General features: G+C 42.3%; 1 protein-coding gene across 1 annotated transcript in view; it reads left to right on the top strand.

Moving 5' to 3' along the window:
• Positions 1-21,796, top strand: part of EGLN1 (egl-9 family hypoxia inducible factor 1) — a 226,457-nt gene that overhangs the window by 160,267 nt on the left and 44,394 nt on the right. Inside the window, exon 3 of the mRNA XM_075862612.1 lies at positions 1,883-2,019. Within this exon, the coding sequence (XP_075718727.1) occupies positions 1,883-2,019 (137 nt within the window). The remainder of the gene's footprint in view (positions 1-1,882; positions 2,020-21,796) is intronic.

The raw sequence follows: 21,796 nt of genomic DNA on the forward strand, positions 1-21,796 counted from the left end.
TTTTTGTTGTGTTTTTTGGAACCGCATTCATGGTACTGATCGAATGCAATGGGTTATGATTCTAATATTTGCATTTTATTGCGTTGTGTTGTCCCCTACTAATGCTGGCTTTACTGCATTCTATTGTATTGTCCTATTGTTTATTAATTGAGGATTCAATTGCCATTATGTACACTGGGTAATTTTAAGGCTGCCATATTTTTTGTGCCCAGTTATTTATGTGTGTCCAATTTTGGAACATTAAGCTAGCTATAATGTCCCCACAGCTGCCGCTCTCCGTATAATGCCTCCACAGCTGCCTCCTCATAGTATAATGCCCCCATAGCTGCTCCCTCACAGTAAAATGCCCCAGTAGCTGCTCCGATGCATTATAATGCCCCACAGCTGTCCACTGTAGATATTGCCCACATAAGTATGGCCAGTGCACACATAGTGCCACAGTAGATAGTGCCCACATAGTGCCACCACAGTGCCCCCTGCGGATAGTGCACACATCCTGCCCATGAAGATTGCGCCACACACCCCCTGTAGATCGTGCCACACTCACCTGTCTTCATTCCCACGCCGTCCTCTACTCCAGCAATGCAGGCCTGGTCTCTTCTGACCAGGCCTGCTCCAGCGGAACAACGCAAGTGTCATGATGCAATGGCGCTGAATGACGAGGAAGGGAAACAATAGTTCCCTTGCCTTGCTAGCGCTGTATATTGTATCCGCATCCTAAGGATGCGGATACAATTGAGTAACCTTGTAAGGGGCATGATTCGATTTTGACGGTCGTCACACGGATGGCTTTCTGAAAAAAATCGCTTGTTAAAAACTGATCAATTGACTTCTATAGGGGCCATCGGGCCGTTAAAAAGAACGGCCGTGTGAATATACCCATAGAACTTCATTATTCTGAAAACTGCAGTGTTTTTAACTGACTTGTGAATATAGCCTAACACAATCACGGGTTCGTTAATGCAAAAAAAGAATAAGTTATATCATCTTCTAAAATCATTTAAATTTCGAATTATTTTTTTATTTTTTTTGGTTGCGCTGTATTTGTATACATAGAAAAGGCATGTTTCTCTCTCCCCTTAATAAAAATTTAAAGAGATGCATTAGGCCTTATTCACACAAACTTATTTTTCGTCAGTGTAATGTGAGTTTTAATGACGAACAGCACACTGAACAACAAGTCAAGAAAGCTGTTCACACATTCCATTTTTCTCCACGCAGTACGTGTCCGTTGCGAGAAACTTACAGCATGTCGTATAATTGTTTGTTTTTGCGGACCTAAATTTCCTAAAAATAACTGACAGCACACGTTGTTCGGTTTATGACGGATCAGTTGCTAAAGATATGCAGAGAAAAGAAATAAAAAAAAACTGAAGCCAGTGCTTGCAGAGGAGAAACACGGATGAGAAAAACGGATGACCCATAGGGTATGTGCACACACACTAATTACGTCCGTAATTGACGGACGTATTTCGGCCTCAAGTACCGGACCGACCACAGTGCATGGAGCCGGGCTCCTAGCATCATAGTTTTGTACGATGCTAGGAGTCCCTGCTACTCCGTGGAACTGCTGTCCCATACTGAAAACATGATTACAGTACGGGACAGTTGTCCTGCAGAGAGGCAGGGACTCCTAGCATCGTACATAACTATGATGCTAGGAGCCCGGCTCCCTGCACTGTGTTCGGTCCGGGACTTGCGGCCGAAATACGTCCGTCAATTACGGACGTAATTAGTGTGTGTGCACATACCCTTAGATGCAACACAGACATTCATATGCATGAAAATCATAAATTTTGTAAGAGGCAAAACAACCTGTTTTTGCATAGGTTTAAATTAAATTGAAATGGTAACTATTTATTTAATTATATATTTTCTACAGGTAAATGGAGGTGTACTTCGAATATTTCCTGAAGGCAAATCTCAGTTTGCGGATATTGAACCAAAATTTGACAGATTGCTGTTTTTTTGGTCGGATCGACGCAATCCTCATGAAGTTCAAGCGGCATTTGCTACAAGGTAACTTTTTTTTAGGTATTATCTGCTGATAGATTTCCCTGTTTATAAAAAAAAAAAAAAAAAAAAAAAAAGGGAATGAGTATTTTTAATGAGACCGAGTTCTGTAATCTGTTCTGAATGGAAATTCTCACTTATTCTCACTTTTTTCGTAAAGACAGGACAAATAGGAAAGGTGGTGGTGTATGTCTGTATGTGAGAAGTGATACGAAGGCGAGTGAGAAATAGACAATAGTGGATGAAGACTGAGAGGACGTTGAAACCTTGTGGGTGGAACTAGAAAGGGAGGTAAACACTGAAAAAATTACTTTTGGTGTAATCTATAGACCCCCCAATATAACTGAGGAGATGGAAGGTCAGATATATAAACAGATGGAGCGGGCTGCACAGGCGGGTACTGTAGTGATAATGGGAGATTTTAATTTCCGGGATATTAATTGGTGTCATGGTTCGGCTTCAACTGCAAAGGGGAGACATTTCCTCAACCTGTTGCAGGAAAATTTTATGGGCCAGTTTGTGGAAGACCCGACTAGAGGTGAAGCTCTGTTGGATCTGGTAATTTCTAATAATGCAGATCTTGTTGGGAATGTCAATGTTCGTGAAAACCTCGGTAACAGTGATCACAATATAGTTAAATTTTACCTATACTGTAAAAAACAAACGCAGGCTGGGAGGGCAAAAACATTTAATTTTAAGAAAGCCAATTTCCCCAGGATGAGGGCTGCAATTCAGGATATAGACTGGGAAGAACTAATGTCAAATAATGGAACAAATGATAAATGGGAGATTTTCAAATCTACTTTGAGTTATTATAGTGCAAAATTTATTCCTACAGGTAATAAGTATAAACGACTCAAATTAAACCCCACATGGCTTACACCTTCTGTGAAAGGGGCAATACATGACAAAAAAAGGGCATTTAAAAAATACAAATCTGAGGGTACAGCTGTAGCCTTTGTAAAATATAAAGAGCTTAATAAAATCTGTAAAAATGTAATAAAATTAGCAAAAATACAAAATGAAAGGCAGGTGGCCAAGGATAGTAAAACAAATCCTAAAAAATTCTTCAAGCATATAAATGCAAAAAAGCCAAGGTCTGAACATGTAGGACCCCTAGATAATGGTAATGGGGAGTTGATCACAGGGGATCAAGAGAAGGCAGAGTTACTAAATGGGTTCTTTAGCTCTGTATATACAACAGAAGAAAGAGCAGCTGATGTAGCCGGTGCCAGTGCTGTTAATATATCAGTTGATATACTGAATTGGATGAATGTAGAGATGGTCCAAGCTAAATGAAATAAAATAAATGTGCACAAGGCTCCGGGACCAGATGGGTTACACCCTAGAATTCTTAAAGAGCTTAGTTCAGTTATTTCTGTCCCCCTTTTCATAATATTCAGAGAATCTCTAGTGACTGGTATAGTGCCAAGGGACTGGCGCAGGGCAAATGTGGTGCCTATTTTCAAAAAGGGCTCTAGGTCTTCCCCGGGTAATTATAGACCAGTAAGCTTAACATCCATCATGGGGAAAATGTTTGAGAGGCTATTGAGGGACTATATACAGGATTATGTGACAATAAATAGCATTATAAGTGACAGCCAGCACGGTTTTACTAAGGACAGAAGTTGTCAAACTAACCTAATCTGTTTTTATGAAGAGGTGAGCAGAAGTCTAGACAGAGGGGCCGCTGTGGATTTAGTGTTTTTGGACTTTGCAAAGGCATTTGACACTGTCCCCCATAGACGCCTAATGGGTAAATTAAGGACTATAGGTTTAGAAAATATAGTTTGTAATTGGATTGAGAATTGGCTCAAGGACCGTATCCAGAGAGTTGTGGTCAATGATTCCTTCTCTGAATGGTCACCGGTTATAAGTGGTGTACCCCAGGGTTCAGTGCTGGGACCACTATTATTCAACTTATTTATTAATGATATAGAGGAAGGGATTAATAGCACTATTTCTATTTTTGCAGATGACACCAAGCTATGTAATATAGTTCAGACTATGGAAGATGTTCATGAATTACAGGCAGATTTAAACAAACTAAGTGTTTGGGCGTCCACTTGGCAAATGAAGTTTAATGTAGATAAATGTAAAGTTATGCATCTGGGTACGAACAACCTGCATGCATCATATGTCCTAGGGGGCGCTACACTGGCGGATTCACTTGTTGAGAAGGATCTGGGTGTACTTGTAAATCATAAACTCAATAACAGCATGCAGTGTCAATCAGCTGCTTCAAAGGCCAGCAGGATATTGTCGTGTATTAAAAGAGGCATGGACTCGCGGGACAGGGATGTAATAATGCCACTTTACAAAGCATTAGTGAGGCCTCATCTAGAATATGCAGTTCAGTTCTGGGCTCCAGTTCATAGAAAGGATGCCCTGGAGTTGGAAAAAATACAAAGAAGAGCAACGAAGCTAATAAGGGGCATGGAGAATTTAAGTTATGAGGAAAGATTGAAAGAATTAAACCTATTTAGCCTTGAAAAAAGACGACTAAGGGGGGACATGATTAACTTATATAAATATATTAATGGCACATACAAAAAATATGGTGATATCCTGTTCCTTGTAAAACCCGCTCAAAAAACAAGGGGGCACTCCCTCCGTCTGGAGAAAAAAAGGTTCAAGCTGCAGAGGCGACAAGGCTTCTTTACAGTGAGAACTGTGAATCTATGGAATAGCCTACCGCAGGAGCTGGTCACAGCAGGGACAGTAGATGGCTTTAAAAAAGGGTTAGATAATTTCCTAGAACAAAAAAATATTAGCTCCTATGTGTAGAAATTTTTCCTTCCCTTTTCCCTTCCCTTGGTTGAACTTGATGGACATGTGTCTTTTTTCAGCCGTACTAACTATGTAACTATGTAACTATGTCATCCTTTATGTAACAAGCTTATTAATTATCACATGTGCAGGTCTGGCGCATCACCAAAGCTAAAGGAAGATGTATTCATTAAACTGTATTAGTGTATTAACTAAGTCATACCCCATGTACAGTGAATTAAATGCTATGTAAACCTTTGAAAGCAATTTTGTTTGTGTTTTGTGTCAATTTATAATTCGTTTTTATTAAAAATAATTTTTACTTTTTGAGATACAACTGCTCTGTATCCTACGCTGAATCCTTCACCCGTCAGGTCCGCGGGACTGACGGGTTCAGTGTCAGCGGCATCGAGCTGTTGGGCTACATTCACACGACAGTGATAAATGGCCGTGCAACGGACGTTTTTGTAACGGCCTTCACACGGCTGTTTTCAGAACTATAGAGTTCTGTGGGTGTATTCACATGCCCGTTTTTTTAACGGCACGTGAAAACTGGCTGTCGAAAAATAGGACATGTCCTGTTTTTGGCCGTTTTGACAGCCCCACGGCTCCCATAGAAGTCAATGGATCAGCTTTTATCGGACGTTTTTTATGAATCCATCCTTGTAACGCCCGGTAAAAACTGATCCTGATCGAGGATTCCCCGCACACAGCGCTACTTTGTTGTAAATCTCTTTTTTATTTTTGGATATAACGAAACACAGAGTCAAGATATAGGAACAAATTACAAAATTCCGCCATTCTGCGACACTACAATCCATAACACAATAGCATTAACACCGAAAAAAGAAAGTACATTTCTCATAATTTTAAGATGTAAATAGTCACACAGCGCTACTTTGATCGCTGAGCCCGGGGAAGCCCTTGACATGACTATCCATATATGGACTGTGATATCGGGCTTTCAGCTGTGGAGATCTCTGGCCAGGGACTCCTGTCTCCCTCTGACCCCCCTGTAGATAGCGGCACCCACCCCCTCGTAGATGGCACATGGCACCCCCCCCTCCAGATAGCGCTGCTGTAGCTCCTTAAAGGAGCGGAATATATAGACAGTGATGTCAGCGGCTAATTCTGGAATCTCCTGCCAGAGCGGAATCTTACCGATCACATCTTAGACTTTGTTCACATCTGCGTTGGGGTCCCGTTTTGACGTTCCGTCTGAGCTTTCCGTCAGAACGGGACCCTGAACAGACACAAACTGACATTGACTTCAATGGTGACGGATCCGGTGCCCATGGTTTACGTTTGTCTCTGTTGTGCACTGGACCCGTAGTTTTGCCGGAAGCAATAGTGTAGTCGACTTCGCAGATGTGCACAAAGCCTAAGTTCATAACTTAGATGTGATCGATTACAGGTGGATCCTGCATGTCAGAGACACGTAGGACCCGCTGACACTGAACCAGTCAGTCCCGTGGACCTGACGGATTCAGGCCTTCGCACACAATACAGCTATTCTGTATACAGAATACAGAGCAGCTGTATCTCAAAGAGTTAAAATAATTTTTAATAAAGGCGAATTATAAAGTTGTACAATACACACAATTTTTTATTTAAAAAAAATTGCTTTCGAATGTGTAAATAGCCTTTAACTCTTTTGCTTTGTCACATATAAAACCTGAATAATAAAATATTCCCCTATACCCATAAATGTGTGATCCTCCTACAGTCGCTCTATGATTCAGATTATCCCAGGGGAGCCCTAACATGACCTGTTAATGTTATCAACCCCCTACCCCATGATCAATCAGTTTTAGCTAACGCATTCGATTAGCTTGAGGGATTTGCGATTATTGATTGGGACTATAATTCTTATAGGGGATAAAAAAGGATATACCTATCTAATCCTTAATTTATTAATTTTTTTAAAATAATTCCTGTTTGTCACAAATTTACGTGAAGGAGGACATGGCTTTCAACAGCACGTCAAGAGAACTGCAATTGTCAGGTTATCTGCTTTCAGTAAATATATAGGGTCTGGGGAGTGCTTTCGCTTTCAGGGTGTGTAATCCTTGTATTTTATAGTTTGTACGTCTTTTAAATTTCCAACTTTAAAGGAAAGGTGTCATTAATTTATTTTTATTAATTTATGTGTTTTTATTTAATAAAATTTTATATTGACTTTTTATTTATATTTTAACACACTTTTTTTTATTTATTAACCGTTTCTTACTTTACTGGGTGCTGCCATGTTTTATTTCATCTGTGTATGGTTGTGTTGCTGATGCAGGCTCAGAAGCTGAGCTCGCACCATCGCCAGTGGGTGTCCGCTGTATATTACAGCGGACACCCTGCTGCATGGCCAGAACCGGAGCTAGCCTCCGATCCGGCCGATTAACCCCTTAGATGCAGTGCTCAAAAGCGAGCTCTACATCTATGATGTTTCTTAGCAGATCGGAATTGCATTGCGGGGTTCTGATGACTCCTCTGGCAGACCGGAAGCCTAACAATAACCTAATGTCTGCCAAGTATGGAAGTCTGCTAGGTCCCCGCCGCGGGGCCTAAAAGGCTTCCGGCCGCAAAAAGGAACATGGTGCAGGCTCAGAAACTGAGCCTGCCATATCAGCTGCGTGTGTGCTAGAACGGAGCTAGCTCTGATCTTTGCCATTAACCGCTTAGATGCCGCGATCAAAATCAATCGCGACATCTTAGTGGTTTGTAGTGATCGTCATCGACACGATGTGATCGTGAGGATGCCGATCGTTACTATGGCAACAGGAGGCCTAATAATGGCCTCCTGGTCTGCCACGTGTGATAGCCTATTAGGCCCCGCCCAGAGATGGGACATAATAGGCTTGCTGTCAGTGAATGACTGACAGCTCTAATGTATTGCACTACGTAGGTAATGCAGTGCATTAGAGTAAAGATCAGACGTTCAGGCCTTCAAGTCCCCTAGTGGGATAAAAAAAAAAAAAAAGTTTATAAAAGTTAAGTGCAAAAACAAACACTGCCTTTTTTCCTATTAGAAGACTTTTATTATAGGCAAAAAATGAAAACGTTAAAAAAACTACACATATTTGGTATCGCCGCGTCCGTAACGACCCAGACTATAACATTTTTATTTTTCCTGCACGGTGAACACCGCAAAAAAAACCCCCATAAAAACAATGCCAGAATCACTATTTTTTTGGTCGCCACCCCTCCCAAACCATGGAATAAAAAGTGTTTAAAAAGTCACATGTAATAAAAATAAAAACTACAACCCGTCCTGGAAAAAAACAAGCCCTTACACAGCTTTTTTGACTGAAATAAAAAAGCTATGGCTCTCAGAATATGGCGACACTAGGGTTGTCACGATACCAGAATTTGGACATCGATACCGATACTTTGTGTAGCACTGCGATTCACGATACCAAAACGATACTTTTCCAACAATATTAATTTAAAAAAAAGTTCTTCCATTTTCTGATGTGAGGCACATGGTGTGATGAATTTTGAAACTCCAAGTGCCTCACATTAAAAGTCATTAACCCCATCATGTTTCTTAGTCATAATGGACAACAGGTACCTGAAGGGAATAATTACTTTTAATGTGAGGCACATGGAGATTTAAAATTCATAATACCACGTGCCTCACATTAAGGGGGGATTCACACGAGCGTGTATTCGGTCCGTGCGGGCCGCGTGGTTTTCACGCGCCACGCACAGACCAATACAAGTCTATGGGGCAGTACACACAGTCCGTGCTTTTTGCGCAGCGTTTGTCAGCTGCGCAGAAAGCGCGACAGGTTCAATATCTCCGCGTATTTCGCGCATCACGCACCCATTGAAGTCAATGGGTGCGTGAAAACCACGCAGGTCGCACGGAAGCACTTCCGTGCGAACCAACTGAAACAGCGCACCAGCTGTCAAAAGGATGAATGTAACCAGAAAAGCACCACGTGCTTTTCTGTTTCCAAACATCCAAATGGAGTGTCTTTGAGATGAGCGAACCCGGACAATCGAACCAAACTTCACCGGGTTCGGCCGAACTCGTTTTGGCCGAACCCTGCAAAAAAATTTCCGGTACGCGACGTCCGGAGATAGTCACTGTCCAGGGTGCTGAAAGAGTTAAACTGTTTCAGCACCATGGACAGTGACTACCGATCCCAATAAACATGAACCTGTAAAAAAAAACGAAGTTCTGACTTACAGATAACTCCCGGCTTCTTCCTCCAGTCTGACCTCCCGGGATGACAATTCAGTCCAAGTGACAGCTCCAGCCAATCACAGGCCAAGCACAGGCTGCAGCGGTCACATGGACTGCCGCGTCATCCAGGGAGGTGGGTCCCGATGTCAAGAGAGGCGCGTCACCAAGGACGCGTCACCAAGGCAACGGCCGGGAAGTTCTCGGTAAGTACGAACTTTTTCTTTTTTTTTTAACAGGTTGCTGTATATTGTGTTCGGCATTCACTGTCGAGGGTGCTGAAAGAGTTACTGCCGATCAGTTAGCTCTTTCAGCACCTTGGACAGTGACAGGCGTCGACTAGCCTCATCTCTATGATGGCGGCTGCGCGAAAATCACGCAGCCGCGCATCATACACGGATGACACACGCAGCTGTCAAATGTTTTTTGCGCGCGCAAAACGCTGCGTTGTTTGCGCGCGCAAAAACGCAACGTCCGTCTGTATCTGCCCTAAGTGAAAGAAAGCAGCTTTTATTGTTTTTACAGTGTACACATCATAAATGACGTTTAAATTTGTTGTGCAGGTTATTACGGTCGCGAGTATACCGAATGTGTGTATGTACTAAGACTTTTTTATTTTAATGTTTATTGTAAATCATGCATGTAGTTTTTGTACATTTTTATTTTTAACATTACTTTATTTTTTGTTATTTTGAAACTTTAATGTACTGGCATATATCTGTACACTGATAGTACACAGGCAGTATGCCCAAAAAGGAAATATGGTTAGACAGCCCTGGGGTCCTTCAGTGGACCCTGGGCTGTCTTCCCGTATATGGTTTGTCTCCCAATCGCATCACAGGGATTTCCTGTGACGCGATCCAAAGGGCATCCCCCTTTTTATTTTCCCCTTGAATGCTGCAGTCCGGTTTGATCACAGCATTCAAGGGAATAGCGGTGGAGATCAGAGGTTTCTCTGATCTCCGACGTTAGAGTGGTGCTGCGGCTGTGTAATACAGCCATTGCCCCTCCCCTGACGAGCGTCTGCGCGCGGTCAGCATGAGGCGATGCGACCGGCTCTTCACTAATGAGCGGTGGCGCCGGCACTGAAGAACAAACTTGGGGGTGTTTTGCAGTGTGCCCGCCATGTTCTGTCTTCAGTCCTGGCTCTCATTAGTGCAGCGCCGGCCAAATCACATCATGCGGACTGCGCGTGTACACTTGTCAGGATCGGGGCAATGGCTGTATTACACAGCTGCAGCTCCGCTCTGGTTACATTCTAAGTTGTGCAGCCGCATAGCTTAGTATCGAAATACATGCATACACGGTATTGAACTGTTTGAAATATCGATATTATTTCTATGCCGTACACCCCCAATGCATCGTGCAACCCTAGTTGACACAAAAAATATATATATATATTTTTTAAATACAGTGATTTTATTGTGCGAAGGCTGAAGAACTTAAAAAAACAATATACATTTGGTATTGCTGTAATCGTATCGGCCCGCAGAATAAAGTAAAATTCTCATTTATAGCCCATGGTGAACACTGTCAGAATAGCTGGTTTTTGGTCACCTTGCTTGCCCAAAAAATTGTGTGTACCCAAAAATGGTTCCAATCAAAACTACAGATTGTCCCCCAACAAATAAGCTCTCAGAATATGACAACACAAAATGTGCAGATCGTTCCAAAAGCAGATATGATCGGGCACCAATTATCAGTGCAACACTGGCCACATATCTATGAATTATTATTAATTTACCCCATTATTATACCCTCTGATGTACTCTGCACAGATTACATATGCCCCCTCATTATAAACTGCAATACCAGTAAAACCCCAAACAGAACTATTACCAAGCTAAATCTGCAGTCCAAAAGCCAAATGGTTCTTCCTCCCTTCTGAACCCTACAGCGTGCCTAAACAGCAGCTTGTGTCCACATATATGGCATCGCTATACCCGGGAGAACCCGCTTTACATTTTATGAGGTATTTGTTTTCAGTGGCACAAACTGATCACAGAACTAAAATGGCATATCAGTGGAAAATTTCAATTTTCACTTTGCACCATCCGCTGCCCTTTAATTTCTAATATAAAAACACCTGTGGGGTCAAAATGCTCACTACAGCCCTTTAAAATGCCTTAAGGGGTGTAGTTTTCAAAATAGGTCTCACTACATGGCGGTTTGTTTTACTATTTAACCTCTGAGCAATTATGGGCCAATGCTGTGAAAATCACCAAAATAGACCTGAAATGTGCATGGTGCTCTTCACTTCTGAGCCCTGTCATATGTCCAGGCAAATAACTGCCTTGAGGGGTGTAGTTTCTAAAATAGGGTCGCTTCTTGGGGACTTCCACTGTACTCTGGTACCTCAGTGTTTTGCAAATGCAACATGGCGCCCAAAAACCAAGCCAATCAATATCTGCATGCCAAATAGCGCTCCTGCCTTTGAGCCCTGCCTTGTGTCTAAACAGCAGTTTATGACCCCATATGGGGTATTGCTGTAATCAAGAGAAATGTATTTTTAAATATTGGAGTGAATTTTCTCCTTTTTATTCCTTGTAAAAATTGAAAATATGTTCTAATAAAATGGAGGCCCCAAAATACTCTAGGTTCTTCTGAGGCCTATTTTTCAGTCCATTCGCACACTAGGGCCACATGTGGGTTATTTCTGAAAACTGCAGAATCTGGGCAATAAATTTGGAGTTGCCTTTCTCTGCAAAAAAAAAAATTACATTTGTAAATTTCACCTCTTCTTTCCTTCAATTCCTGTGAAAAACCAAAAGGCTTAAGAAACTTTTGAAATGCTGTTTTGAACACTTTGAGGTGTGCAGTTTTTTAAGTGGGGTGCTGCTGTATTTTTCGGGATGGAAATTGACCCGTGGTGCGTTTTTTTTAGAAATCGCAGCATGTCAATTTATCTTGTGTTTCCGCTTGCGAGTTGTATCTGCGTAGTGCTGTGGAAAATCGCACCAAAATCCTCAGCATGGAAACACGCCGATAAAAGCATTAAAACGTTAAATCTGCTCCGAAAAATGTACGAATTGGTACATAAGTGGCACCTTTACGTTTATCATGTCCATTCCAGGCTGATTAACCCCTTAGGTGCCACTACTGCGCCATCTAGGTGTATTGTATCCGATCGGCACCCTCGTAACGTGAGCGGGTGGTTGCCAATGGTTGCTATGACAACCAGAGGCCTAAGAATGGCTTCCTGGCCCGACAAGCCTATTAGGCCCCGCCCAGGGACAGGACCTAATAGGCTTGCTGTCAGTGTATAACTGACAGCTCTAATACACTGCACTATGTAGGGAGTGCAATGTATTAGAATAGCGATCAGGGCTACATGCTTTCAGGTCCCCTAGTGGGACAAAAATAAGTTAATAACAAAATATAAAAATGTAAATGTTTCAAGTTAAAAAAACGCCTTTTTCCCAATAATAAGTCTTTTAGTGTAGGAAACAACTGAAAACGATAAAGAAAATGTACATATTTAGTATCGCCGTGTCAGTAACTACCTAAATTATAAAACCAGAACGTTGTTTTTCCTGCATGGTGAACGCCGTAAAAAAATAAAAAAACAATGCCGGAATCGCTGTTTTTGGTCACCTTGCCTCCCTCCCAAAAAGTGAAATAAAAAGAGATCAAAAAGTCGCATGTACCCCAAATTGGTACCAATAAAAACTATATCTCTTATCGCAATAACAAGCCATTATACAGCCTTGTCTATGCAAAAATAAAAACGTTTAGGCTCTTACAATATTGCAACACCAAAAATAAATTAAAATAAAGTGATTGTTTTTTTTTATGTTTTACATCATTGGCACAAAAAAACAAAACATTTGGTATCGCCATAATCATATTGACCCGCAGAATGAAGTTAATGTGTAATTTATAGCGCTTGGCATATATCCGCCCGAAAAATAAATACATTTTTACATACATATCGGAGATCGCATATTTATAAGACTAAGGCTCCTATAGCTACACCACTGGATAGAATTGGATGCATTGTCTCAGCAGACCGTATCACACATGCTAGGCTTAGATACATGGCACCAGCAGACCGTATCAGGGCTCATTCAGACGAGCGTAATTCTCGTGTGTGCTCTGCATTGAAACAACGCACAGCACACGGCCCCATTGATTTCAATGGGGCTATTCACACGTGTGAGTTTTCACACCGTGAGTCTCCGTTGCGTGAAACTCGCTGCATGTCCTATATTGGTGTATTTCCCGTAACTAGTCGCCCATTGAAGTGAAATAAGTCAGTGAAAACCACAGACGGCACACGGGTGACATCCGTGTGCTGTCTCCATGTTTCACATATCAATTACACCGTAGGTAGTCCAACATACCCACCTTGTCTCAGCAGACAGTATCATACATGATAGACTTAGATACATGGCCCCAGCAGTAAGTGTCTTTGTACTAACATATATTCACCCCGCCCAAAAAAATGCATGCATGTATGTATGTATATATATATATATATATATATATATATATATATAGCTATAGCACTACGACCCTATAGCTATGGATAGGGTTAGATACATTGGCACAGCAGACAGTATCACACATGAAGGGATTGGATATAGGGCCCAGCTCTCTGACATTTCCAACGCTGGACCCAGGAAAGGTAACTATAAGAATTGCTTTGCTTTTGTATGTGTTACTAAGTTTTTTTTGGTGTATTTGTGTTTTTTTACAGGTTCGGTTGTTCGTTCCTCTGCACCGGCTAACACTAAGCCCCACCTTAGTAATGGATGCTATCAATCAGCCAGTTGACATTACTAAGGCGGTAGTAATGAAGTTTAAAAGAAAATACAAAGATGTAGAAAAAATATATTTTATTGAAATAAAAGACCCACATGCAACCCTCGTTAACCATTTTATTGGGGGAAAAAAGGCCGTCATCAAAGTAGTCCTCGAATCCGACGTAGTCCAACAACCGAACCTGTAAAAAACCATGAACATACAAAAAACCTATTAGTAACACAGATGGTAGGCTTAGATACAGGACCCTAGCAGACAATCTTTTACTGTATAAGATTACTGTCTGCTTGGGCCCTTTATCTGAGCCTACTATGTGGTAGGCTTAGATCCAGGGCCCTAGCAGACAATCTTTTACTGTATAAGATTACTGTCTGCTTGGGCCCTTTATCTGAGCCTACTATGTGGTAGGCTTAGATCCAGGGCCCGTCAGACAGGATCACACATGGACCCTGTATCTAAGCCTACCATGTAATCGGCTTAAATACAGGGCCCAGAAGACAGGATCACACCATGTGTGATCCTGTCTCATGGGCCCTGTATCTATGCCTACCACATGGTAGGCTCAGATACAGGGCCCCAGCAGACAGTAATGTTATACAGTATAAGATTACTGTCTGCCGGGGCCCTGTATCTAAGCCTACAATGTGGTAGGCTTCGATACAGGGCCCATCAGACAGTATCATACATGGACATGTATCTAAACCTACTATGTGGTAGGCTTCGATATAGGGCCCATGTATGATACTGTCTGTTAGACCCTGTATCTAAGCCTACCACATGTTAGGCTTAGATACAGGGCCCCAGCAGAAATTAATCTTATACAGTATAATATTACTGTCTGCTGGGGTCCTGTATTTAAGCCTGCCTTATGGTAAGCTTAGATAGATGGTCCAACAGACAGTTTCACACATGGGCCCTGTATCGAAGCCCATGTGTGATGCGGTCTGTTGTACCCTGTATCTAAGTCTACCACAAGGCAGGCTTAGATACAGGATACAGTAATGATATTACGCTTACCCAGCTCTTCGGTGCAGCAGATGTCCTGACACCATTCAGCGTCGTGACATAATTACGCAAGAAGACGTCAGAACTTCCGCTGTGCTCGGGAAGGAGGGTAAGTATAGTGGTATTACTATAGTAACCGGGTCCCGTGTATTTTATGACATAGGCCCCAGTTACTATAGTAAATTTCTAAAGACACGGTGTGGGGGTCGCGACTGCTGCCTGGTCGCAATTGTGACCCCTGTGACCCCTGTAGCGGCAGTCGCCCGGGGATCCGGGGCACTGGGCCAAAGAGGCCCAGTGCTAGCGACTCCCCTGGTGCAGAGTATGTTCCAAAAGTGGGATAAGTTTGGGCACCATTTATCAGTTTGACAATGGCCATACATCTGTGGATTATTATTTATTTACTCCATTATAATATGCCCTGATGTACTTTGCTCAGCTTACATATTCTCCTACATTATAAACTGAAATACGAATAAAACCCAAAACAGAACTCCTAACAAGCAAAACCCACACTCTAAAAGCCAAATGGCGCTCCCTCCCTTCTGAACCCTACAGCGTGCTCAAACAGCAATTTACGTCCACATATATCATTCCCATACCCGAGAGAACCTGCACAACAGTTTGAGGTTTTTGTCTTCAGTGGCACAAGCTGGGCACAACATATTGTGCACTAAAATAGGATATCAGCGGAAAATTCGAATTTTCACGTTGCACCACTGCGCATTAATTCCTGGTACAAAACACCTGTGGGAAAAAAATGCTCACTATCCTTCTTGATAAATTCCTAGAGGGTGTAGTTTCAAAAATAAATTCACTTCTTGTGGGTTTGTTTTACTATTGGACCTCAGAGCCCTGCAATTGTCGTCCAATGCTACGTAAATCGCCAAAATTACCACAAATGCACATTGTTCAGAATGTCCAAGCAAAAGATTAGGGCCACATGTAGGGTGTATCTAAAGCCAGGAATCACGGCATAATAATTAAAATGCTGTCTTTTCATAGTGGCACAAGCTGGGCACCAAATATTGGGCACTAAAATGACATCTGTGGAAAACACTTAACGTTCTCTTTGCACCATTCGCTGTGCATTAATTTCTAACAAAAACACCTGCGGTGTCAAAATACTCACTACATCCCTTGAAAAATGACTTGAGTGGTTTAGTTTCAAAAATAGGGTGACTTCTGGGGGGTTGTTTTCATATCTGATCTTGGAGTCCTTCAATTGTGGGCCAATGCTGTGAAAATCACCAAAATAGGACTCAAATGCGCATGTTGCTCTTCACTTCTGAGCCCTGTCGTATATATCCAGGCAAATGATAAATGCCTTGAGGGGTGTAATTTCCAAAATACAATCACTTCTCAGGAGTTTCCACTGGACTCTGGTGCCTCATGAGCTTTACAAATGTGGCATGGCGCTCGAACCCCTTGCCAGTTCGGCAAAAGACTGATCTTGACAGCTGAACAGTGTGAGCGTGCGCGCGCACACTCTCTCCTCTATCCTCGATCTTGCTGTAACAATGTCCATGTCACAGCCATAGTAACACGCCCCACTGACAGTTCAGGGGGTTATTTAAATATCGGGCGCCAAATATAACTGCACCGATATCTAAATAACGGAGGATGATAGAAAAAAAATGTGAAGTGCCCCAGGGTTTGTGCAGCCCTCCCCATTAGATGCTGCACATGTTTGGGGAGGTGAAAGGTTCTCTTTAAATATTATGACTGTTATTTAAAATACAGTCTAAAATCTCTATTTGGGTCAAGATGCCATTATCTAGGGTGGACAGGGTGGCACTGGTTAAAGTTATTGTATAACCACAAATACTTTATGTCCTAGCTGCCAGCCCGGACTGTAATATTGAAAAAATATTAAAATTAATAAAAACTATAATAAATGACTTAATTTGGGGTAGGAAGAGGGTAAGAAGAAAGCAAAAATTTCTATAGAGATCAGTGAGTGAGGGCGTAATGGCAATGCCCTTTTTCTTTGGATACTTCATAGCGTTTCAGCTTAAACCCTTAACCCCTTCAAGACACAGCCTGTTTTGGCCTTCAGGACACAGCCAATTTTTTCAAATCGGACATGTTTCACTTTATGTGGTAATAACTTCGGAATGCTTTTACCTATCCAAGCGATTCTGAGATTGTTTTCTCGTGACACATTGGACTTTATGATACTGGCAAAATTTGCTCGATACATTAAGTATTTAATTGTGAAAAACACAAAAATTTAGCGAAAAATTGCTAAAATTAGCATTTTTCTAAATTTATATGTATCTGCTTGTAAGACAGGCAGTAATACCACACAAAATTGTTGCTAATTAACATCACCCATATGTCTACTTTAGATTGGCATAGTTTTTTGAACATCCTTTTATTTTTCTATGACATCACAAGGCTTAGAACTTTAGCAGCAATTTCTCACATTTTCAAGAAAATTTCAAAAGGCTATTTTTACAGGGGCCAGTTCAGTTGTGAAGTGGATTTTAGGGCCTTATATATTAGAAACCCTCGATAAGTCACCCCATTTTAAAAACTTCACCCCTCAAAGTATTCAAAACAGCATTTAGAAAGTTTCTTAACCCTTTAGATGTTTCACAGGAATTAAGGCAAAGTAGATGTGAAATGTTCAAATTTCTTATTTTTTTGCAGAAATTCATTTTTCATCTATTTTTTTTTGTAACGCAGAAAGTTTTACCAGAGAAACGCAACTCAATATCTATTGCCCAGATTCTGCAGTTTTTAAAAATACCCCACATGTGGCCCTAGTGCCCTTATTGACTGAAGCACAGGCCTCAGAAGCAAAGGAACACCTAGAGGATTTTGGGGCCTCCTTTTTATTAAAATATATTATAGGCACCATGTCGGGTTTGAAAGGCTCTTGCGGCACCAAAACAGTGGAAATCCCCCAAAAGTGACCCCATTTTGGAAACTATACCCCTTGAGGAAATTATCTAGGGGTATAGTGAGCATTTTGACCCCGCAGGTTTTTTGCAGAAATTATTGGAAGTAGGCCGTGAAAATGAAAATCTAAATTCTTTCAAAGAAAATGTAGGTTTAGCTTATTTTTTCTAATTTCCACAAGGACTAAAAGGAGAAAATGCACCACCAGTTTTGTAAAGTAATTTCTCCCGAGTAAAACAGTACCCTGCATGTGGTCATAAACAGCTGTTAGGACACATGGCGGAGCTTAGAAGGGAAAGAGCGCCATTTGGCTTTTGGAGCTCAAATTTAGCAGGAATGGTTTGCGGAGACCACGTCGCATTTGCAAAGCCCCTAAGGGACCAAAACAGTGAAAACACCAAAAAAGTGACTCCATTTAGGAAACTACACCCCTTGAAGAATCCATCTAGGGGTGTAGTGAGCATTTTGAACCCACAGGGGCTTCATAGATTTTATTAGAATTGGGCAGTGAAGATAAAAAAAATCCTTTTTTTCCAATAAGACGTAGCTTTAGCTCAACATTTCTCATTTTCTCAACAAATAAAGGAATAAAAGAACCCCAACATTTGTAAAGCAACTTCTCTGGAGTACGGCAATACCCCATTTGTGGTCATAAACTGCTGTTTGGGCATACGGCAAGGATCAGAAGAGAAGGAGTGCCGTTTGGCTTTTGGAGCACAGATTTTGCTGGATTGATTTCTTGACACCATGTCACTTTTGCAAAGCTCCTAAGGTACCAGTACAGTGGAAACTCCCCAAAAGTCACTCGATTCACGAAACTACACCCCTTGAGGAATCCATCTAGGGGTGTAGTGAGCATTTTGACCCCACAGGTGTTTCATAGATTTTATTAGAATTGGGCAGTGAAAATAAAAAAAATCCTTTTTCTTCAATAAGACGTAGTTTTAGCTGAAAATGTTTCATATTCTCAACAAATAAATGAAAAAAAGCTCCCCAACACTTGTAAAGCAACTTCTCCTGTGTACGGCAATACCACATATGTGGTCATAAACTGCTGTTTGGGCACAGAGTAGGGCTCAGAAGGGAAGGAGCGCCATTTGGCTTTTGGAGTACAGATTTTGCTGGATTGGTTTCTGGTCGCTATGTCGCATTTGCAAAGTCCCTGTGGGACTAAAACAGTGGATCCCCCCCAGAAGTGACCCCATTTTGGAAACTACACCCGTCAAAGTATTCACCTAGGGGTGTAGTGAGCATATTAACCCCACAGGTGATTGGCAGAAATTGGTGTGCACGCGATGTTGCAGGGTGAAAAGGGTTTTTCAATAGATATGCCAATATGTGGCGCCCAGCTTGTGCCACTGGAGACACACACCCCAAAAATTGTTAAAAGGGTTCTCCCGGGTATGGCGATGCCATATATGTGGAAGTAAACTGCTGTTTGGGCAAACTGTAGGGTTCAGAAGGGAGGTAGCGCCATTTGGCTTTTGGAGCGTGGATTTTGCTTGTAGTAGTTTTGTTTTGAGTCTTACTGGTGTTTCCGTTTATAATGTGGGGGTACATGTAAGACGGGCGGAGTATATAAGGGGCATAGTCAGGTGGTATAGTGGGGTAAAAAAAAAAAAAAAAAATAATCCATAGATGTGTGTTATGCTGTGACTTTCTGCACAGGCCAGTGTCGCACTAATAAATGGTCTTTACTTAGTCCCCTTTTGGACCACACTCTGGACCTTTGCAGTTTGGGGGATTTTGCAGGAAAGTGTTGTCCTGGTATAATACGGGCGCCCTCACTTCCAGCAGATATGTTTGGGCCCTCCCCTTCCAGGTTACCTAATTTTAGGGGCCTTGATAATTCGCCACTTGAAACAGAAGAAACGTTCCCCTCGGGCCGGCACAACTGCATATTTTTATTTCCTGGCTTATTGGTGCCTTGACTAATTTTATTTTTTCATAGACGTAGTGGTATGAGGGCTGTTTTTTTTTGTGTGTGACGAGCTGTAGTTTTTATTTGTACTATTTTGGGGCACATGCGACTTTTTGATCACTTGTTATCCTTTTTTTTTGGGAGGCAAGGTGACCAAAAAACAGCAATTCTGGCATATTTTTTTAGTTCTTTTTATACAGCGTTCACCACGCATTATAAATTACATGTTCACGTTATTCTGCGTGTCAGTCCGATTCTGGCGATACCAAATTTATAGCACTTTTTATGTTTTACAACTTTTTGCACAATAAAATTACTTTTGTAAAGATAATGGATTTTTTCTGTCGCCAAGTTGTGAGAGCCAGAACGGTTTTACATTTTTCGTCGACGGAGCTGTATGAGGGCTTGTTTTTAGCGAGACGAGTTATAGTTTTTATTGGTACCATTTTTAGGTACATGCGACTTTTTGATCACTTTTTATTTCAATTTTTGGAAGACAAAGTGACCAAAAAATAGCAATTATGTCAGTATTTTTTAGTTTTTTTTTTACGGCGTTCACTGCGCTGGATAAATAACATAATATTTTATAGTTCAGGTCGTTACGGTCGCAGCGATACCAAACATGTATGGCTTTATTATTTTTTTCAATAATAAATGACTTGATAAGGGAAAAAGGGCGATTGTGTTTTGTGTTATTATTTAAAACTTTTATTGTATTTATTAAAACTTTTATTTTTACATTTTTTACACTTTTTTTTACACTTTTCTTTAGTCCCACTAGGGGACTTGAAGGTCCAACTGTTTTATTGATGTTCTAATACATTGCACTACCTATGTAGTGCAATGTATTAGAACTGTCAGTTGTTCACTGACAGCAAGCCGATCAGGCTCCGCCTCCGGGCGGGGCCTAATCGGCTAACGTAATGGCAGATAGGAAGCCATTGTTAGGCATCCTGTTGCCATAGTAGCAGTCGCCAGCCTTGCCATCGCGTGGCAAGGCTGCCGATTGCATACAAACCACTTTGATGCAGCGATTGCATTGAATCGCTGCATTGAAGGGGTTAATGCCAGGAATCGGAGCTAGCTCCGGTTCCTGGCGATAGATCGGGGTGTCCGCTGTAACATACAGCGGACACCCACTGCTGATGACGCCGGCTCAGCTTCTGAACCGGAAGCTGAGCCGGCGCCATCTTGCCGATGGTACCGGAAGCCTCCTGGGCCCCGCCGACGACGGGGCATAGGAGGATTCCGTTACTGGCGGACCGGGAGGTAAGTATTACCCCTCCGATCGCATTTGCAGCCACCGGCAACCCAGCGATCACGTTGCTTTGTCGCCGGTGGCTATAAACTCCTCACATGCTGCGATCTCTATTGAACGCAGCATGTGAGGGGTTAATCGGTCGGATCGGAGGCTAGCTCCGGTCCTGGCCGATACCTCAGGGTGCCAGCTGTAACATACAGCTGTCACCCGGCGGTGATGTCGCTGGCTCAGCTCCTGAGCCAGCTTCATCTCCATCACGTACAGTTACGTGGAGATGCGGGAAAAGGCCATCTCCCATCACGTAACTGTACGTGAAAATGCGGGAAGGGGTTAATTAGATGGCATGTATTATGTACTTTGAGGAGACTAGTGAGGGTAAAAGAAGATCAAATAAGCGATATATATGAGTTATTGGAATAGGGGCAATTAAGAGTGGGTATTGGGGGCGTGGCTTGGCGCGCAACGGGAGCAGTCGCATGACTTGAGAGCTCCGCTGTGGTCCCGTGCTATATTGATCCTGTGAATATCCTGATCGTTCCTTACCTTCATCATTACGTCCCGGAGATCCAGGCAGCAGTCGGGTGGTAAGAGTGGAGTTATGGGCCCCACGAGAGGTCAAACGGCCACGGAAAAGCTACAGAGCTATGCCCGGGAAGATATCAAAGATGGCGGCCGTGCTTCCCTGCAGCAGCGCTCAAAGGGCAGTGAGACGCCTGGCGGGACGACATCTTCCTCAGCGGTGGTGGAGGAGACAGAACCGGAACCTACCCCGACAGAGGTGATGAATAAACTCCTGGCAGCCATATCAGCATGCAAGACCTCGCTGACCGGTAAGATGGAGGAGGTGAAAATTGATATAGGCTTCATCAGGCAGGATATGCAGGCCTTGAGAGAACGAGTGACGCATGTGGAGGATAGAGTGTCAGGGGTGGAAGACAGGATGGCGACCATGCCACGTGCGATTACGGATCTG

Source organism: Rhinoderma darwinii, chromosome 4, assembly GCF_050947455.1.
Source record: "Rhinoderma darwinii isolate aRhiDar2 chromosome 4, aRhiDar2.hap1, whole genome shotgun sequence".
Lineage (NCBI taxonomy): Eukaryota > Metazoa > Chordata > Amphibia > Anura > Rhinodermatidae > Rhinoderma > Rhinoderma darwinii.